At 31.2% G+C, this 21031-nt stretch overlaps 2 protein-coding genes across 8 annotated transcripts in view; both read left to right on the forward strand.

Annotated features, from left to right (window-relative positions):
* Hr3 (nuclear hormone receptor 3 ROR-beta) overlaps nucleotides 1-14223 on the forward strand; it is a 101000-nt gene extending 86777 nt beyond the window's left edge. For 5 of the 7 annotated variants that reach the window (XM_089074135.1, XM_025217923.2, XM_089074134.1 and 2 more), the window contains 4 exons: nucleotides 454-870; nucleotides 2713-2985; nucleotides 3429-3653; nucleotides 4027-14223. In XM_089074135.1, the coding sequence (XP_088930261.1) occupies nucleotides 454-870; nucleotides 2713-2985; nucleotides 3429-3653; nucleotides 4027-4286 (1175 nt within the window). In that variant the 3' untranslated portion in view covers nucleotides 4287-14223. The remainder of the gene's footprint in view (nucleotides 1-453; nucleotides 871-2712; nucleotides 2986-3428; nucleotides 3654-4026) is intronic. The other 2 variants (XR_016138664.1, XM_089074131.1) reach the window with 2 other exon arrangements.
* A 1525-nt stretch (nucleotides 14224-15748) lies between these two features.
* DCTN6-p27 (dynactin subunit 6) lies at nucleotides 15749-17344 on the forward strand. Its single transcript, XM_011636716.3, has 5 exons — nucleotides 15749-15906; nucleotides 16230-16400; nucleotides 16481-16608; nucleotides 16802-16944; nucleotides 17032-17344. Exons 1-5 carry the CDS (start codon nucleotides 15857-15859, stop codon nucleotides 17128-17130), a joined length of 591 nt encoding a protein of 196 aa, XP_011635018.1. The 5' UTR covers nucleotides 15749-15856; the 3' UTR covers nucleotides 17131-17344.
* The last annotated feature ends 3687 nt before the right edge of the window (nucleotides 17345-21031 follow it).

Raw genomic sequence — 21031 nt, forward strand, 5'->3', positions numbered from 1 at the left:
AGCCACAATAGATTATTTAATATAAAGATTATTGGAGTTTAATTATCAAAATTTATTAACGTAAAAAAAGATTTAATGTGTTCTTTCTGTATCTTTTCGGATTTGTCGCCCCTTATTGAAATACTTGATATAGATGAAGCATATTTTTGAAATTTTGGAAATTCAAACAAATTGTATATTACGTGCATGAGATTATCTATACTGTATTTTAATAAAAAAAGATTCTTTTTCTTTACGGACTTGCTGAACTTTAATAAAAAGGAAGGTAAAAAAGCGCACATATATAGCACACATATACGTACATACACGCTTTTTGATTTATCCAGGCGTAAGATAGACACTGCATAGGACTCATTCACAGAACATGAAATATTTAGACCTATCCAACCCCCTTCTCTCCTCTCCTGGAGACCAATTCAAGCCATCGTGAACTTTGACTTTTCGGTACATCAGGGAAGTCTCTGTCCGCCTCGACGACCGGAAGCGGCGCAGGGGGTGGCGGTACCGGCGGTGGAGGAGGCGGCGGCGGCGGCGGCGGCGGCGGCGGCGGTGGTAGTAGTGGTGGTGGTGGTAACGGTGGTGGCGGTACTGGTAGCGGTAATAGTAGTGGTGGCGGCGGCGGCAGCGGTGGCGGTTCCGCCGCGGCCGCCGGCGGGACTGCCGGGGGCGGAGGCGGTGGCGGCGGCAGCGGCTCGCTGAGCGGTGGCGGAATCGTCGCCGTGAAGCAGGAGACCACCGTTGAGCTCGCCGGCTTGGGCCATGGCTCGTACACCATGGTTGACTCGACGACCTTCCTTAGCGGGCAGCAACAGAGGGTCAGCAACCCATCTGAAGATGATGAAGTGCCCAGTATGTCCCATGCGATAAGATGTGAGGTTACGTTTGTGTCCCTTTGCATGCCCTCATCTCCTCGTTAGTCTCCATCTCGCTCGATCCCCTTGGCAGGGAAATTCTAGAAGACCAACAACAAAGTTCTTCAGGAAAAAGTTGATGAAGAAATTAAATTATAAAGACTTATTGTAATGTATTCCAAAGAGTACATTCTTTTTAAGAAATGTACTCTTTTGTCCGATGAGAAATACTTTATGTAATATAAAAATTTGCTAAATATATGTTTTATAAATATCGTGCCAGAAGTTACTAAATTAAACTTATTAGAACACATTGAAGAAACATAATTTAGTATATATTTCAATGGAACAACTTGAAATTTATTAAGATGTTACACTTTGAAAAAACATAATTTTAATATATACTTCAATGGAACAACTTGAAATTTATTAAGATGTTACATTTTGAAGAAATACAATTTACTGTATATTTCAATGGAGCAATCCGAAAAATATCGAAAATCTGTTAAAATTAATATATATTATATTTAGCTTTCCTTGATGACAATTTCAAAAATTTTATTACTAAATTCACATGTAATTATATATAAATATTTATTTTTTTCTTTCAAAATATGGACCACAATATTAATCAAAATATTATACTGTAATATCTCGAAATAATTTAAAATAATAGTAAGGTAAAACTATTATGTTATAATATGAAATCTTGAAAAAAGGCGATTTGCCAACGAAATTCATTAATCAACATGGAAACTAGTTCAGCCTCATGAAAAATTCATAAAGAGTTATTCAAAAATGGAAATTACTTGCTCTTTTATGTTACAAGGTACGGTGCTATCTACTTGCTGACGCGATAAAATTATTATAAACGTTTTAGTATATTTAATTATTAAAAAAAATGTGTGTATGTGTGTGTTGGTCCTCTAAAATTTTATTCCGAAACTTAAACGTTTGCATTACGCATGTTATTTTGAATGTTTATTTCACGCATACATTTATTAATATAAAATGCTTTTATATTTTTTCATGCTTTACTTTTCTCACAATTACACTTCCGGAGGTATCATAGAATCTAACATTTAACATTTATATATTTTTATTTTTAATTTTCTGTATAAAAAAGTAATTTAAAACTCCCAAACTTTTTTTCATGAACTTTTGTACATTTATGTTTTTATTAATGTTGCATGCTTCTATTATAGAGTTTATTTAAATCTTTTTTACGGATTGATTTATTTGCTGTTGCATTTCTTATTTGAAGTGAATTTTTTGAATTTGTTATACATACATACACAAAATATAATATAATTACATTAAAAAATTTTTCAAAATAATATGTTTGTCTATGTCAAGTATATACAAGTTTTTGTTTTATGTATTTTTAAATGGATATCTGTACTTTTTATATGTTCTCCTATCTCTTAATCAATTAATATCTCTTGAATCTATATGCATGAAATTCTATATAAACATACCTCCTGCATGAACTAACATTATCTGTTTGCAACATAATATTCCATCCAATAAATCATTTTGTTCAAACATTTTCATTACGGTTTGCGTTCTTAATTAAGAGTCTTGTACCAAATATTTCTCTTTACACAAGTTATTTCTATAAATATAATTTGCCAATAATTACAAAAACAATTTATAAGATGAACATATGAAAATATTTATTAATATAAGGGATTAATATTAATTATATAACTGTATATTAATCATACTTGAAATTTTATTTAAAATCCTTCGGTTTATCGAACAAATTCCTCTATTTTTTATATGCATTATTATTATTTTTGAAATATGTCTGTCACAAAAGAAGCTTATTACGAGCGAAAAATCCGCCGAACTTTCGCAGATCCGGCACAGATCAGCGAGCTTCTCTCGAAAACGATAGCGGACGCGCATGCAAGGACATGTCTCGTGTCGACAGAACAAATCCAGGAATCCTTCCGGAAGCCCACCGACATCTCCAGAATGATCTACTATAAGAACATGGCGCACGAGCAACTCTGGCTGGAGTGCGCTCAGAAGTTGACCACCGTCATCCAGCAGATCATCGAGTTCGCTAAAATGGTCCCTGGATTCATGAAGCTTTCGCAGGACGACCAGATTGTTTTATTAAAGGCCGGTAAGTGACTGCATTGACATAAGCATGATTTTTTGCTTATCAAGGATAAAAAGCGTTATTACTTTTTTATACTTTTGCGCATAAGTTGACGACAAATTACGATTTAAAAAATTTTAAAAATTTCATCTGAAAATTAATTATTCTACTTTAATTCTTAAACGGAACGGGTAAGTAACTGCATTATACTTACTTAACGCAGCTAATATTGATATATTCCTTTCTTTTATCAATATTTTATTATTGGAAAAAGAATAAAAAGTTTGTTGAATATTTACTAGTTTTCTTTTATGCGTTAATAAATGAATAGATATTATTATTATTATTATATTGGATATATAATCGTGGTAGAATGAAGGACAGCGTCAATTTATATATTTAAATAAGTAAAAACGAGAAAAATGCAGTTGAAACGTTCATGCTTATATTCTACTAAAATATAATAGGTTCCTTCGAATTGGCTGTGCTACGAATGAGCAGGTACCTCGATCTCCAGCAAAACTGCGTCCTATACGGCGACACCTTGCTACCGCAGGATGCGTTTTATACGACGGATACGGCGGAAATGAAGCTTGTTTCCTGCGTGTTCGAGCTGGCCAGAAGCATTGCCGAACTGAAGCTCACCGAAACCGAGTTGGCGCTATATAGCGCGGCTGTTCTACTTAGCCCTGGTGAGTGGCACGACAATATGTTTCACTCGACGAATAATATTTTTTGAAAATGCAATAAAAAACACATTGCGTTATAAAATTTTAATGTTTTAATATTTGTAGCTAAATTTATCTTAACAAGAGAGTACAGCGTATTGTATATTAAATATATGTTTTTTTTATTTTTACCTTAGACATTACATTAGCATTTACATTAAAAGAATTTGTAGTGAAAAAGAATTTGTAGTGGCTTCGAAATAACGTACGGAGATATGGCTTTCGATAAAGATATGTGAAAGTTCTGAAAAAAAAAATCGAGTTCTCGAGACAAGGAATTATCAAGATAAATCTCGCATCACGCTAATGGTTCACTGACTCACGATATCTTGTGTAGATCGACCGGGACTGAAGTGCCTGGGAGACATCAATAGGCTGTCGCAGGCGGTGATCAGAGCGTTGAGGTCGGAACTCGATCGGAACCACGTAACGCCAATCAAGGGCGATGTGACCGTGTGCGACGCGATTCTCGCGAAGATACCGCAGCTACGGGAGATCTCGCTGCTGCACATGGACGCGCTAGCGAAGTTCAAGCGGTCGCAGCCGCATCTCGAGTTCCCGGCTCTTCACAAGGAGCTCTTCAGCGTCGATAGCTGAACGAGCAACGCGGCGCGGAACATCGTCCCGGCGCTGCCGAGCGAACAGGAGCACGAGTAGTGTCCCGGACCTTGCTCGGTCAAGGTGAGTCCGACTCCATCCCGGAAGAGAGAAAGATAGAGAAAGAGAGATACTCGACGATCTCGCGGCCCGGGGGACAGGAAGTGGCGACGCTTCCTAGGAAGAATCCGCGAGAGCTAGCTCGGATGAGAACGATCTCGAAACGGCGAAAGGTAACGCGCGAGTGTCGTCGACAGATCGATCGATCGATCAGCGTCGACGGTCCGTCTTCGTCGTGAAACGACCGAAAGGGGGATTATTGCCTATGTCGACGACAACGGCGAGACAGAGGCAACGCGAATCATGGCAGTCGTTTACATTACACGTTAACGCGGCGAGTCTTCGGATCGGAGATTCGTACTTTTAAGACGACTACTTTTAAGAACGATCTATTAAGGACAAGTGCTCGGAGAGGCGAGGAACGATGTTAGAGTGTTTCATCTGAAATCAGCGATTTAGGTTCAAGTCGTAGTCACACATCACACATTCAGCATTAAATGTGTCTCTACAGTGTTGTCGATTTATGATTACGATGAATGTGATTCATATATTAGGTAATGAAATTCTGTTAATAAAAAATTTAATAATAGCATTTGTTTAAAATGTATTAAATCAAAATTTTAAATATATATTGAAGAATGCAAATTAACAGTTTTTGAAAAAGTTACGAAAGCATTTGAAAACTCTGATGTTATTTTATTTTAAAGAGTGCTTGAGAATAAATTTAATATGGAAAGAGTTAAAGCTGTTGATTAAAAGTATAAAATTGATATTAATAGTTATAAATTAAAAGATATATATTAAAAGAAATTTAAAATGATGTGTTCTACGCTTAAAATAAAGAATTAAATATATATCTTTTTATTTATTGATATTTTAAATCATTTTTAATATTTAGTGATATCATGTGAATTTTGTTATTTTTAAACCTAAACAAACATCATTAATTAAAAGATATCTGTAATATCAGAAAAGACACTACAACTTTTATTTTAATTAAATTTTTAAATCATGAAAATTATATTAATATAATTTATAGTTAATACAAATTACAAGTTGTAATACCAATTAAAATACAAGCGGGCTTGTATTTAAGAAGTTATTAATGATGTAATAATTGATAAGGAAACGATAACTAAAAACTGTCATGTATGTTGGTACGAAAAAAAAATCGTATACGTTACACAAAAAGATTTGTGATAATGAAAGAGAGAATGTTTTAACTATTTCAGTATTTATTTTACATAATAATTATTTAATTAATATATAAAATTGTTTCAGAACTTTGAAATAATATAAAATAAAAGCATATTATTTTACACAATAACATGTTTTTTAATTGGAATTGTTAATTTATTGAAAGTTACACATGAAATAATATACTAAATGTATAAAAATAATTGAAAGTTCTTCTGATTAGAATTAGTATTTCTTTCTTTTTCAAATCAATATGATATACGAAAAAAATATTTATTCTTAATAAATCTTGTTATATGGGGGACACACAAAAGGGGACAGACAAAAGAGATTAAACTTCGAGATATCTTTTCATCGCAAACATAGATAGCCGCCTGACACCGTTTCTTACTCGCTTGTCCGAGTATTAGTATATTAAACATTCGGGAGTCTTGCATTGCTATATTGTATATAATATATTTCTTATAGTTTAAATTACAAAGAAAAAGAAAATAAATAAATCTTTAAGACAATGTCAAACGCAAGCAAATTCCCGATTGTTCACGTGTACGAATTTTTTTACAATATTTTAACTGAGATGGATATGACGTAATGAAGCATACGTAATATGTGAGTTTTAACCCTTTAATCGATAAGTTGTATTTATTTAATGTTTTAAAAGAGATGATTGGAAATCTTAATCTTATTAATACTTATTATATTTCATAAAAAAGTAAAATTTGATTTTTAGAAAATTTATAAATATTACTTTATAATACTTTATAAATGAAATAAATTATAACTTAATGTCTTGCTGTTTAACAATAATTCTAATAATTTGTTTGCTCTTTATAGAATAAACTATGAACTATGGACGAGATGAATTTAGTCTTACCGTGAAAAGGGTTTAAACTGACGAATTAGAAAATAATAATTTGTAAATATGCTTATACGGTTACCAACATCTGATTCGAGCAAGCAGATCGACCCTGTTTCTCTTTCTGAAACGTCCTCGATTCTTCAGTCCTTTAAAAAATGATAATAAAATGACTCATCAGCTAATTGATTTTCGCAGCTCATAGTAATAATAATCGTACATCAATTTTCTTTAAATCAAATTTCATCTACAAATGTCAGATTTTAAATTACATTGCCTGGACGTTCTGAACGAGAAATCAACACATAATGGCGGATGAATATGATTGTAATTGAATCTTAGAATTTAATGAAAAAATTGTTTACGAAATCAATTTAATAATTTTATTTATTTTGTTAGTTTTTCTTGAATTCTAAAAAAAGTTATTTTCTATTTTCAACACTTTTTCTGTGTAAATGTGACTTTTCAATGTAAATGTGACTTTTTACTTTCATTACAATCCCATTCACTCGTTGTTCTAAATCAGGTGGCTTGAATTTCATCTGATTAGCCTACCGGATAAGGTTATATTAAGCGTAATATAACTTATTCATTGCTAAACATTAGATTTTGTCTCATTTTTAATTCTAACTATAATGTCAAATTTTGTATGCGTCTATATATATTTTAAGCTTCTTGTTCGTAGTGAAATATTAACGTGCTTGAATTCGAATGAGTGTAGTGGAGAATTGATAAGAATGCATAATTATAAGAGATACGCAGGATAAGTTTGTTTTAATGTCGTTGAACATATTTTATTATCAATGATTGAATTTGAAGCTATATACAGAAATGTTCCAAAAAAGTATACATCAATGATAAGTTTTAATCTTTTTATTCAAATTTCCTTCAATAAGAATTTATCTGCGAAATTTAATTACAGTACATAATTTATGATTAATTCTATTTTACTTCTTTTTTATTAAAATCAACTTTGTATTAAATTTATAAATAAACAGGAATATTTTTTTCTTCTATAATTTGTAATATATACTTTATTATAAAGAAAATATAATTATGAATAATCTTTATTTACAATTCTTTTAATAATCTACTGCGATATTTTTTTGGAACGTTCTGTATTTTTCGTTTGCATAATAAAAGTATATTAAATTATTATATTCGTAAATTATATTGTAGGAAATGATATTGTCGTGCAAATTAGTGCACTCTTTGAGAACTAAACTTTTGGCTTTTAAACCAAATTAAATGTCCGGTAGGCTTTCAAATGTGTGTCACAATAGACTGTCTTAAATAAAAATATCGAAATGCCTCTCTCAAAAGACAACTGGTTATAGTTGTCTATCCTTAGTCGGATGATTCTTCCTAGGAAACGTCAAGATAAGCACGCTTAAGATAAATTTAGAAAAGTAGGAAAAGGTAGAATCACGAGAAGAAGAAAACACATCGAGTCTAGAACGCTGGTACATGGCCTCGCTAATCGTTGATAATCAGGTTTTATTTTGAACAAAAGAACTTTGTAATATAATTTTCAGAAATTATTAGTTATTAGAAAATTTTTCGAGAAGTAATAGAATGAGAGGAAATAGAAAGGATTATATTATGCAAAAGATTATTCTTTTAAAATATTATACATTTAAAATGTATATATTTCTTTTGACTTTAGATGGATTTTAGGTGATAAAAATAAAGAAAGTATATGTATCTTTATTGAAATAATTATTGAAAAAATATAGCTTTCGTAGACTTCGATAATTGATATGAATATTTACGGTATTGATATGAATAAACTAAAATTTTGGTTTTAAATACAATTATAAATATAACTATGTTTATCATAAAAGAAGCACATAGTGAATAAATAAATATTGTTTGTTAATATATAAATACGTAATTAATGAGACAAACAGCATCTGTCACAATTTCATTTTTAACTTTATTTTATTTGTTCTATATTATAATTGTAAAATCAGCGATTTTACTTTCTTTATTACGTATTTTTCGAATTTTTGTACTAGATAAATAATTGAATAGATATTCAATATTTAATTATTTGTTTTTCTCTCAATATTTCTTGAAATAAAAAGGTTGACGGAAAGCTTAAATTACAAAATTGACTTCGGTTAGCACTTTGTCCGATCACGCGTAGATCATCTACTAGCGTTCGGCGAACCGCGATCATCTCACACACATTCTTCACGACGACGACGACGACGACGACGATGACGATGATGACGATGATGACGACATCAGGAACATAATACACAACTTATCGACTGAATAGTTTTATATTCATACGGTGCTTACGACAGGGAGCAAACCAGGTACAAGCGTTATTTAACCGTATATTCGTCTCCTTTCTGTTGCAGATTATTTCCTTCGTAATGAACATATTGGGCCTTAAATAAACATAAAAACATTGTTATATATAAAGTATACATAAAAAAAGCAACATAAAGTATATATACAGAAGAAATATATATATATATATAAATATATATATATATATAAAATATAAATATATACATATATATATAGTGTGGATGCGTATGTGTATACGCGCGCGATACGTCTCAGAGAAGCAGAGAGTGTATACACATACGCGTGTCGTTATAAGATTATATTATATAGACGGAGAAAAAAAAATGGCGAATGCGTGCGAAGGGAGCGAGCGAGAGAGTGTGAGAGAATGTGCGTGTGTGAGCGAGAAACGATAAAGCGCGAGTATGAGCATTGATCGGGGAGAGATCATCGGTTGTTACGATACATACATAAAGTATATATTGTATTAACTAAAAGAAAAATAGTGGAGGGAGGAGAGGGGGAGAGGAGAACGGTGATTAACCGGGTCCCGCCGGGACGGTCCGAGGACGACGTGGATAATGCTATATAATCGAGGACTGACGTTTTATGATAGGAGAATCTCGGTCGGGCCGTTCGTGCGACATAGAGAGAGAGAGAGAGAGAGAGAGAGAGAGAGAGAGAGAGAGAGAGAGCGATATTATCGCAGCGTCGAACACGAGAGTAGGACAGGCGGGCGAACCCAGCGAGTAGTATCGACGAAGGGTAGAGCTTATTGGACGAGGAACCGTGAAACCGCGCCGGAGTTAAGTGTAATTAAGCGCGATAATGACGACGGATGGGGGAGGGAGTGCCTTCATCCCCATCAGAGTTTTCTCTCCGAAGTGTCACTCGCATCACCTTTTCCATTTTATATCCTTATCTTTGTTAATTATCACATTTGTATATCGATCGTTAATGACGTTATTATTATTGAAGATATGAACAAAATAACGATGATACGAGGGACAAACGCTAGACAATTGGTCTCGATGAAGATTGTTAAAATTAGGCAAGAAGATAATTCAAGCACGGAGAAAAAAAGTAAAAAGTCTAAAACAAGTTGGAGATGAAAATCAAAATTAGAAATTAACAGAATTTGAGAATCTAACAAATAACATGGTCTTTATTATTGTGATTGATTCGTACGAGCTGTGAAACACGCTTGGTACTTCTTTCTTTTGCTCGTGCAGTTGGTGAGGAACGCGTTTGTTCGCTAAACACTCAAACACGAATGCTGATTGAGCAAGAATATACGTAATAAATATATGATACAGCATCCTCTATTTAAAGATACGATAAAGTTGTCCTCTTAATCACATTAAGACGTATTAAATCATCCATTCGATAAGCGAAATTTCTTTTAACTTAGCAAGAATATTCAACGGATAAATGCATTCTTCTACACGTGATTGATTTCAAACGCGGAACGTCGGCTGCGGTTACGCGTTCTGTCCCTGCCGTGAGTTTGAGTAGTGATTCGAATGTAGTTCTGAGCTACTTTATAGCATAAATACATATATAAATAAATAAATATATAAATATATAAATAAATAATTATATATATAAACACTATATATAATATATATGAGAGTATATTTCGACGGAACTACCGAGATTCGACGGTCCTCGTGGGATTGAACGGGAATAATGAACGTTAGAGAAATGAGCCTGATTTCGTCCCCGGACCAATCCGGCCGGATCTCATAACGGATAACGGTGACACGTAACACGACTCACAAATCCCATATACATACATACTTATCTACATATACACGCAGAGACAGAGAGAAAGAAAAAGGGAGCGAGAGCGAGAGCGAAAGCGAGAGAAAGAAAGGAGAGAGAGAGAGAGAGAGAGAGAGAGAGAGAGAGAGAGAGAGAATGAAAGTGAGAGTGAGAGAGAAAAACGTTATGCGAATCGATATGCGCGAATGCGACTTTCACGAATGCAGGCGATACCTAGAGCTAATCGACCGCATTATGCGCGCGCATTAAAAACGTTTTTGGTACTATACGGCACTTGTATGACGCGTCTCTTTATACGTAAACCCGTACTTCTTATGGATAAAGAAAAAAAGAAAAAAATAACACAATAGCCCGTTGTCGCGCGCTGAGACACCCTCACGAGGCGTTTACATATATACGCACCGTCACCGGCTTTCCTCGCTGTCGTCGATCGTTGATCGAGGATTAAGATGAAGATTGAGAAGGATTTTAGTAACGGCTCGTCTTGTTCGTAGACACTTTCGCGATTGCACGCATATTTCTTTTTTTTTTTTTTTTTTTTTTTTTTTAAATGATATGGAAATTACGTGAAAATTTTGATACCGAAAACTGGTTGAAAAGTATTCATACGCCTTCGCATTGCTGCTAAGTATAAAATTATGTTGCTAAGTGGCAGGCTGGAATAAAAAAAGATATTCGTACGCCATCATCTTTTTGCTATAAATAATATCATGTTAGCAAGAAGCAAGCTGGAATAATAAAGGTATTTTTATTATGAATATCTTTAATCTGTTGTAATATGATGTCTTCTACGACTTTTAAAGACGTATGGCTTGTAATACTGATTCGACGAATAATATATGAAATATATAGAAGATTATAGCATTTTTCTGTTTGAAAGTTATTTATAGCGATGACGTGCGAATATTATTTGTCTCGTTTATAATGAATTCTTTTAAGATGAATTATAAATATTGCAGCTACTTATATAAATGATATAAGCGGGGTCTGACAGACCATTTTTAATTACCAGACGTTATAGAAACTTTATAGCGCTCTATTATTATTATTATTATTATTTGTTTGTATTTATAAAGTTTAATATAAATGAATAAAATCTAATTTCCACACGTAGGTTTCAGACATTTTTTATTTATATATATATATATATATATATATATATATATTATATATATTATATATTATATATATAATAATTTATTATTGCTATTTATACAGCGTCCTTTATATTATAATGCGTGTATATCTGTGTGTGTCGGCCCCTTTATATCATTACGTAAGTAAAATAATTTATAATTATTTAGGGTCTCAGAATTATTTTACATTTAACCCATTATATGGTCTCTCTTCTAAAGTGAACAAGTAAAAATACATTCAAATAATAATAAAAAGCATCATATAATATTTTTGCTAAAAATGTTAAACACTTTTTATAAAAGTATTTAATTTGTATGTTTATATTTATAGTAACATAATTCTATGTGGAATGGTGTATATAATAATTGCAATTTTTAATGGGTTAAATGTATCGATACGAAAGATGTATGAATTTACAATTGAATATCAGTGGTCGCGAAAGTGTTGAAAATGTATTGCTGTTAACTTTATATGTATATAGTACAATTTTTATTGCGTATTTATATATTTTAATCTTTTCGATATTGCATAATAAGAGTGTTAATTCCACATTGGGACGATTCAAACAATTTAAATAACAATTTATATAAAATGATTTTATAATCATTAGATAAATTATTGTTTATTTGTTAATATTAAAGTAAACTTTACAATGAATATTTAATATGATAATATAATATTAGAATTGCTCATTAATATGATACGTTAATTTAATGTCAATATTCCATTCTGTTAAACTTTACAAAAAATTACAAAAAATTAGAAGAAGTACTAATTATAAAAATTTAACTTTTGATGATTGATTTCTAGTTTTTCAAATCTTAGAATCTTAAATTTAACATTAATTTTATTTTTTTTAGTTTACTGAATTTTTAACTCTGAAATTGTATTTGATGTTTCGAATATTTTAATATTTAAATTTTTGTTATATGACTTCTTCCAGTCATAAAGTAATTGTTTAAAAATTTCAAAAAAAATTTCAAATCTCAAAGCCATTATCAGGACAGTACAGAATAAAACATTTAAGACTTTAGTTTTCAATTGATATTGAACAAAATAATTATTATATATAACATATGAAATTATCACAAAACTTTCAATTGAGACAAGTGAGCATAAAGTTTCTTTATTATCTCTTTCGAAAAGATTTACTTCTTACACAAAACAAAATGTTATTTTAAAATAGTTTTAGAATAAAATAACACCAGAATTGCGCGATCCCAATTATACAATAAGATTATAAATAAATGAGGGAGAAATAACTTTCGGATGCATATATTACAGACAATGTTATTCTAACATATAAATTTTTATTTATAAATATATTTATATTCTTATGTTTTTTATGCGTTCACATATTTACCTTATTTACTTAATTTAAGTAAATTTAAAATTTAATGTAATATTAATAATATTGATCGAAGATAGTAAAAAAATATTAAATCTATTTTTATAAATCCTTTCAAATGAAAGGTGAAATGACTAAACATCACAAAAGGCTTTAATTATTTTATATCATTTGTACATGTTTAACAACAAATTAATGATAATATTTTTTACTATAAATAAGGACAAGTTGCTTTCTCGGATGTCGGATTTATTTTTGAAATTTATTTATTTTTGAATTGAATGCTGAATTTGATAGCTTAATACTATATTCTATTTGAAAATCAGACTTTGTTTCTTCTTCGAAAAACGGGACAATTTGACTTATTTGAGTTTGTGTGTCAAGCATCACATTTATATTAAACGTTTTTAATTAATCTTATTGTTACCGACGAAATTATTCAGTAGAAGAAGCTAATTATTTTTTCATTATTTTTAACGAGATTGTTACGATTTTGTTTACATAACAGCATGCAGATGAAAGTCTTAATATGCATCCGAGAGACTCGAACGCAATCGAAAAAGGATCGACGAGAGCGACGGCGAATTCGTCACGGTGCGCCGACTGACACGCTTTCGGACGGTTGCATATACTTATAGCGAAAAATTAAGAGAATGCATATTATTCTGCCGATTAACGAGTAAGTGCGTAGGATTCGTTTAATTGTAGATCAAACACGTACACAGTCACGTTACGCGCGATTGCAAAAAAAAAAATGCATACCATCTACGACCCTTCTTCGCTCACATCTCTATCCCCTTTACTCAAGAGCAACAAACACACAACACACACACACAACACACACACACACACACACACACACACACACACACACACACGTACACATTTACGAACACAGATAAACACACACACACACACACACACATACACAATACGAAAGACATCCACTCGATACACACATGCGTACAATAAGGCGCAACACGTACACGCGCACGCACGTTGCAATTAGACGTTATTATCGCAATTTGGAGTTAAATTTTATAATATATAATATATAAAAAAAATATATAATAAATATATATATAAAAGTTGACGGATAATATAGAGTTATGTTAAATATCTAAACGACGGTATTCATGTGTTTCTCATGTGTGAATACATTATCCCTTTTGTTGCGCAATCACAATCCGCGAGATTTCCCTTCTCTCGTATCCCTAAAATAATAGCTTAAATAAATACAGGAGATATTTGCACATTATAACGTTTTTATTTGTAGGGATCCTTTAATTTTTATTATATTACAATATTAAACTATTTTTTAGTCATGTACAACTTAATAGATATGAATCAAGGCTTCAACAAAAATAATTAATATATTTAAAGTATATATTTAAATGCATAAATGTTTGAAATTGTTTTCTGAAATATATATTTAATTAAAACTTATCTATAATGTAAGGTATGATAATATTCAATATTTTATTTGTATTTTATATTGTATTAATGAATAGATAGATTTCAGAAATTATTTTTGTTATAAAGCTTTTATGTTTAACGTTCGAAAAATAGTACTGACTGTGATGATTTCTAAACGATTTATTTATTATTTCTAATTAAAAATTATTTTAAAGAACTATAATGATAAAATCTTTTATTTTTCAGTGTCTTAAAAAAATTATTTGAAAAATTGCTTTTAGTTTGTTTTGATAATTTCAGTTTTGATATTAATTTATATAAATATTTATAATTTTATTCTGATAACATAAAAGTAACTACTTATAATAATTAATCCTAAAATACAATGATAAGTTTTTTTAACAATTTTTAACAATTTTAACAATATAAATTTAATTAACACATTGAATTTCAAACTCAATTAGTTTGTTTCTCTATATATACAACTATTTAAATTTGCACTAAAAAATAAAAAATATTTATATACACACACACATACCCATACACATATATATATATATATATATATATATATATATCTCTCTCTCTATTTTTTTATTATTAGAATATTGATATTAACTACACAATTGTAAATATTATTATTCATAAAGTTCATCTATTTTCATTTTCACTTTATTCTGACATATCGGACATCCTGTATATATGTGTGTCATGATAAGAATATATGTATTCAACATAAACATTTACGGGACGCGAAATAAAGAAGATTCGTCTTTGTCCCATGTCTCTACGTCTATTTTTCGAGAAGTTATAGCCTTTTAAAAATCCGCAGGTGCGCCCTTTGAAAAAAACGTCATGTACATTTTTTGCTTAGATGTTCACACTTTTTTTGCCCTCCTCAAAAGGTACGAAAACACGTGTCCTACAAGCGCTTTGAGATCACGCCGCCACCGTGAAAACGTACGCCATCTATCGGATTTATCTACGCAGCGTGATTGCAGTCGATATTGTCAATAACTTCTTTATAGTCTATCAGTGTTATAAAATTTTTGCTCTTTTTTTCTGTTTAAAAAGATAAATAAACGTACACGCAGCGTACATCTATAATATTTAGTATACTAAATTAAATAACGCTTATGACTGCGATATTTAACGTATTAACTTATATCATAAAAAAGCAAATTTTTATTTCATAAGCGTGGGAAAAATATTACTGTTTTAATATAGTTATAAGACATTTTATTTTTATTGATAATTTATATTTGATTTTATTAATTAAATTATTTTAGAATAATATTCAAGAATATTCAATAACTTTTTAAATAAAATTTTTTAGCAGCGTAATTTTCAAGGAAAATATTCAAGTTATCTCGCACGATAGTATCGAGAGTAAATGAAGAACCTTTCGATAAATCGATTTATCTTACCTCGCGGCATCATACTCTGCAGTAAAGAGCTGTCATCGATTAAATGGACGGGAAAACAAGTTCGAATAGCTCCACGGCTTATCGCCGTGCCAAGTAAGTTTAATAATGATCAAACAAAATCTGACATTACATTAATATTTCTGCTATAATTTTAATATATAATGAAGATTACTTCGTGTTATAATGCTCAATTTTCTATGTTTTGAGGTTAGTTTCCTAACCTGATTATACATATTTATTGACAATATTTAATATATATGTATAATTAAAATACACATTCATTACATTTAAAAATTTTAATCTTTTAATATAAACAGCATGTTATGATAACAAGAGAGTGAATGAATAATGTTAATTATCAAGTATCTTAATATCTATTTGAATAAACTGATATGTTTATAATTTTATTTGTACAGCTTAAAAATTGCACCTGGCGCGGTAGTATGTGAAGAAAGTATTCTAAAAGGAGATATTTCTATTGGTGCAAAAACTATAATCCATCCTAGAGCATGTATTCTAGCAGAGGCTGGTCCAATTATTATAGGAGAAGGCAATATAATTGAAGAAATGGCAACCATAACTAACAGGCAAGTTTAATATATTTGCATTGTTTGCAAAAAATAATAAATACTAGTTAACATTATTATATTTTGACACTGCTGTATAGGTTACCACCCAATGTTCCAGAACCTACAACAGTACCAGTGCAAATAATAGGAAATTATAATGTATTCGAGACTGATTGTACCTGTGAGTCATATAAAGTTGGCGATAATAACATCTTAGAAGCAAAAGGTACAGTAGCTGTAACATTTGGTCTCTACTTTATGCAATTGCATGTTGGGATTATAATCTTAATTGCACAAGTATTTATTTTATATTCGGTTAGAAAATAAAAATCTTTAAATGTGATATTAAATATGATATTAATATTATATAAATTTCTTTATAATTAATTTGTTATATGTAAATATTATTTTTCCAAAAGCACATGTTGGTCGAGAAATTGAGTTAACTAATGGATGCGTTATTGGAGCTGGCTGTTCTTTGACAGAACAAGAAACAGTACCGGAAAATACAATAGTATATGGGAGCCAATGTCATCGTAGAGAAATGAATGACAAGCCATATGTAATTATTATATATATTATAATTTTATTTCATTATTTTGTAATGTTAAATATGGACTTTTTATTTATCTTTCTCACTATATTTCAGCCACAGATTGGACAACTGGATTTTTTGCTGAAAGTACTTCCAAACTACCATCACTTTCGCAAATCGAATGTAAATCCAAAATCTGGAGGACCTATATAAATAATATATAATATATATATATATATATATATACCTGCTAGAGTAATAAAAATGATAATGTGTTTAACTTTTGCACTAATTAGTATTTGTATTGAACAAATTTTATGTTCACAATTATTCCAGCAATCAGATATATATATTTATTTATAAATGTTACATATAGAAATTTTTGTATTCTTTATTATTGTATATAAAATAAAAATATTTTAACGAATTTTTAAGGAAAACATTAAATATAATAGATACATATTGTATAATCAATTTTAAAATTTGCCATCTATACAGATTGACAAATTCAAATGATTCAAAGATAAAAAAGATTAATTGACTGAAAATATTCCTATTTTATTTATTTATTATCTTATTAAAAATACCAGTAATTAATTTAATAAACTTATTATATTCTTGCAAGAATGATTCATTCATATAATCTAATATAAAATTGCTTCTCAAAATTAACAAATATTAATATAACAAATATTCTAATAAAAATCAAAAATCTTTTTAAGTTAATTGTCTCAAAAGTTCATATAATGTTAATCTTGTCGAACTTTTCTCTTCATATTTTTATATATAAAATTAACACGCTTGAATAAAATCGACTTATTAAAAAAAATGGAATCCTTGTCACTTTTTCAACGAGCGGAAATGCGAATAGAAATATTAGCCACTCTGTCTCTTAACCAACTCTCCGGGGAATTTAACGGCGTAATGCTAAACGCTACATCTATGAATATGAATTAGCGTCTCGTCGAGGGGGTTGGTTGCGAACCATTTACCGCTTCTGTCAGCTTAGCGAAGCGCGCCAGTGATTATCAACCCTCCTTCATATTGGAGTTTATACAAGAAAATAACACATTTTGTATCGGAATTTGAAAAGCTACAAACAAGTAATCAATTTAAAATATTATATTTTTATAAATAGTCTATTAGCTTGAAATACATTAAATAGAAGTCTTTGCACGGTTTCTCAAGTTTTTTTTGGACAGTTTTTACAAATTTATATTATTCTCAAGATTTGAAAGAAAAATCTCAAAATTTATATAAAATGCTATTTCATGAAAGTCATTATATGAAAGTTTATTTTAAAAAGATTAGCTGTCTTTATAATATTAAATAAATATAATAATAAAGATTTTTCTAAAAGTAACTGTATATTAATTTAATTAAAAATAAATTGGTCAAACATCAACTTAAGTGTTTCTACGTAATAAAAGAGTCACAAGCGCACCCTTACTTTAATGATCGGCCGCGGCAACCCCCCCATGACTCTTGTCGCGAAAGTGGTGACTCGAGAGAGCTGTCATATTTTGACATCCGCAGCGGACGTCAGAGAAAAGAGAGAAAGGGTGCGAGAAAAAGACATGAAAGGAATGAGAAGAAAAAGATTATTTTTCCAAGGGGGTTGAATCCACAGTCGCAGAAAATCACGAAAGAGAAACTAACAGGGAGAGAGAGCTTCTAACGCTTTTCTGATGAAATTACATAATTTCTTCTTGTCGCTTCACTTCTAACTAGCATATCTAAGAGCATATCTTTTCATGATTGATTTATTTAATTTAATAATTCAACAAAAAAAAAGAATTTAAATCAATAAATAGAAATATTTGTATATAATTTTTATAATTTTGGAAAATATAGCAAAGTTTTAATGCAAGAGTGAAACTCAATATATATATTCTTAGTCGGTGGTGTTTCTTATTTAAACGAATTATCCTAAGCAAAAATTTATTTTTTATAGAATTAGTTAGTTTTTTATTTTAATTTAGTTGTAATCAATAAAATTAAATGAGAAAACTCTAAATAGTTAAAAATTTTAATAATTAAATAAATATATAAACTCAATATATATTCTTTTAATATGAAATTCAATATATATTCTTTTAATAATTAAATAAATACAGAAAATAGTAATTATAAAATCTGTATTAGAGAAACAGGCAAAGTATATTTGTGCTCCAGTTATATAAAAACTTAGTACGCGTATTAAAAAATTAAATATAAATTACGTAAAGCGAATATGAAATAGTGGCGTGGAAGTGAACACACGTCAAAATGTACTCGGGAGATAGCCCGTGTATGTCGCTTTTAACTCGGAGAGATTTGGCGGGGCCGAGGTTTGAGCACCGAATTAGGCGTGCCGTCAAAAGTCGCTCGAGCGATTGTCATGATCGCGAGCGGTGCGTGCAAACGATAATAATCGACGGACAGCCCCTGGGGTGTGTTTTGATTTCGAGCACCACGGTCATCGGCTGCTGCTATCACACACGCGCATAGAGTATCTGCGCAACTAGACGGGGTAACAACTAGACAGAGAGAGAGAGACGCTATTCGATTGAGTGCGGGAAGAAAAAGAAGACGCGATCAACCCCCTCGACCTCCTCGACGTTCCAGTCGCGCAAATTGACGTCCGCAGACATGAAACCCCGCTCATCCAATGCCAAACGAGAGTGACGAGCGTTGCGAATCCACGACTCGCTTAACATTTCCATTGTGAGCGCCGTCCCCGGGGTTCGAGTGGCGGAAAGAACGGGGGGGATGTTTTGGGGTAGAGAAACGCGTCGGGCGCAAAAGCCTCGGTGCCGTCGAGGATTATAATAATTGCGAATTAATGTCGATAATCGGTCGACGAAGTCGTTAACCAATTGACATCGCGTTAAGCACGAAGTTCTTAATCTATTATTGTTATACGAGATATAAGCGTGCAATGAAGAAACAAAATTTTAAATTAATTAATTATTAATTTATATAATTTAGCAAATTATTTTGAAATTAATGTCGCGGATAATTAATGAATAATAATATTAATATTAATTTTGTGGAAGTATATCTTTGGACGTGTGTATTTATACGATCAGTCAATAATAGCAATAATATAATTTTATAATTATGTATTTATATACATAATAATATAAAAATTCACTTATCGCGATTAAATAAATTAAAAGACAAGCGTGATCCATTTCAATCAATTTGTAATCTGCCTTTCTCGAGAAAAGCAAAGAAAAGGGAGATGATGTGTAACCGAGGAATATGCAACCTCCATCGGCGCCGACAAAATTTTTTTTAAAGAATATATATAAGTAACAATGGTAGCAGAAATTTGTTAAATTTAAATTTGTTAAATATAAATATATTCCTGCTTTAATATCTTTATTTAAAAAATTGTTTCAATTTTTTAAATAAAAAGAGAGAACACTTTATTATTAAATGTGTCATAATTTAATATTTTTTGTACAAACATCGTACATTCCCTGTCGATAATTAAGATTCTCTGATTTCACTAGATTAGTGAAGGTATATCGCACACAATTTTTTTTTCCTTTTCCGAATATTTTTTTATGATTAAAAAGGTGCAAGCGCGGTTTATCACATCTCTCTCGCTGCGCCTATGACAATTTCGATACAAAGATGAACGATCGGATCGCGACAATGAATAATACTCGGCGGACGACGGTTAAACGCAGAAGCGGATCGGATCGGGCCCGCCTACGAAGAGATGGAGGAGGCCCCGGACGCGCGGGCAAACCACCCGTAAAATCTGAAAGGGAACCACGGCGGCGCGGGGCGGCGCGGGAGCAGGGGGCCGCCCGGGTGACTCTGTGACGCGATTATGCTAACGAAGTTGTTCCATTGTAGTGCTGTTTACAGCGACGCGCGCATTAAGGCTACGGAACAATGGGGTGGCCGCGATGGAGAATCCTCGGAAATCGGGACGCGCCAGGACGAGAGTTAACTCGCTAACGAACGAGTTGGCTTCATCTCGATTATCGTTCTGTGCGGGAGGATATAGGTACGTTTGCCCTCCTTAGATCCATTTAAGCTGTGTTAAGAAAAGTCAATTGCACAATTTCTTAAAATTGTTTAATTTATTCAGTTTCGCGGCCGTGTCTGTTTTCTA

Source organism: Pogonomyrmex barbatus, unplaced genomic scaffold (genome assembly GCF_055798465.1).
Source record: "Pogonomyrmex barbatus isolate J1 unplaced genomic scaffold, ASM5579846v1 scaffold16, whole genome shotgun sequence".
Taxonomy (NCBI): Eukaryota; Metazoa; Arthropoda; class Insecta; order Hymenoptera; family Formicidae; genus Pogonomyrmex; species Pogonomyrmex barbatus.

Excerpts from the sequence above, each read along its gene's own strand:
- DCTN6-p27 (XM_011636716.3), top strand. The coding sequence starts at position 15,857 with ATGGACGGGAAAACAAGTTCGAATAGCTCCACGGCTTATCGCCGTGCC. Across the intron at positions 15,907-16,229 it reads ACGGCTTATCGCCGTGCCAA|CTTAAAAATTGCACCTGGCG; the intron begins GTAAGTTTAATA and ends TTATTTGTACAG. Across the intron at positions 16,609-16,801 it reads TAACATCTTAGAAGCAAAAG|CACATGTTGGTCGAGAAATT; the intron begins GTACAGTAGCTG and ends TTTTTCCAAAAG.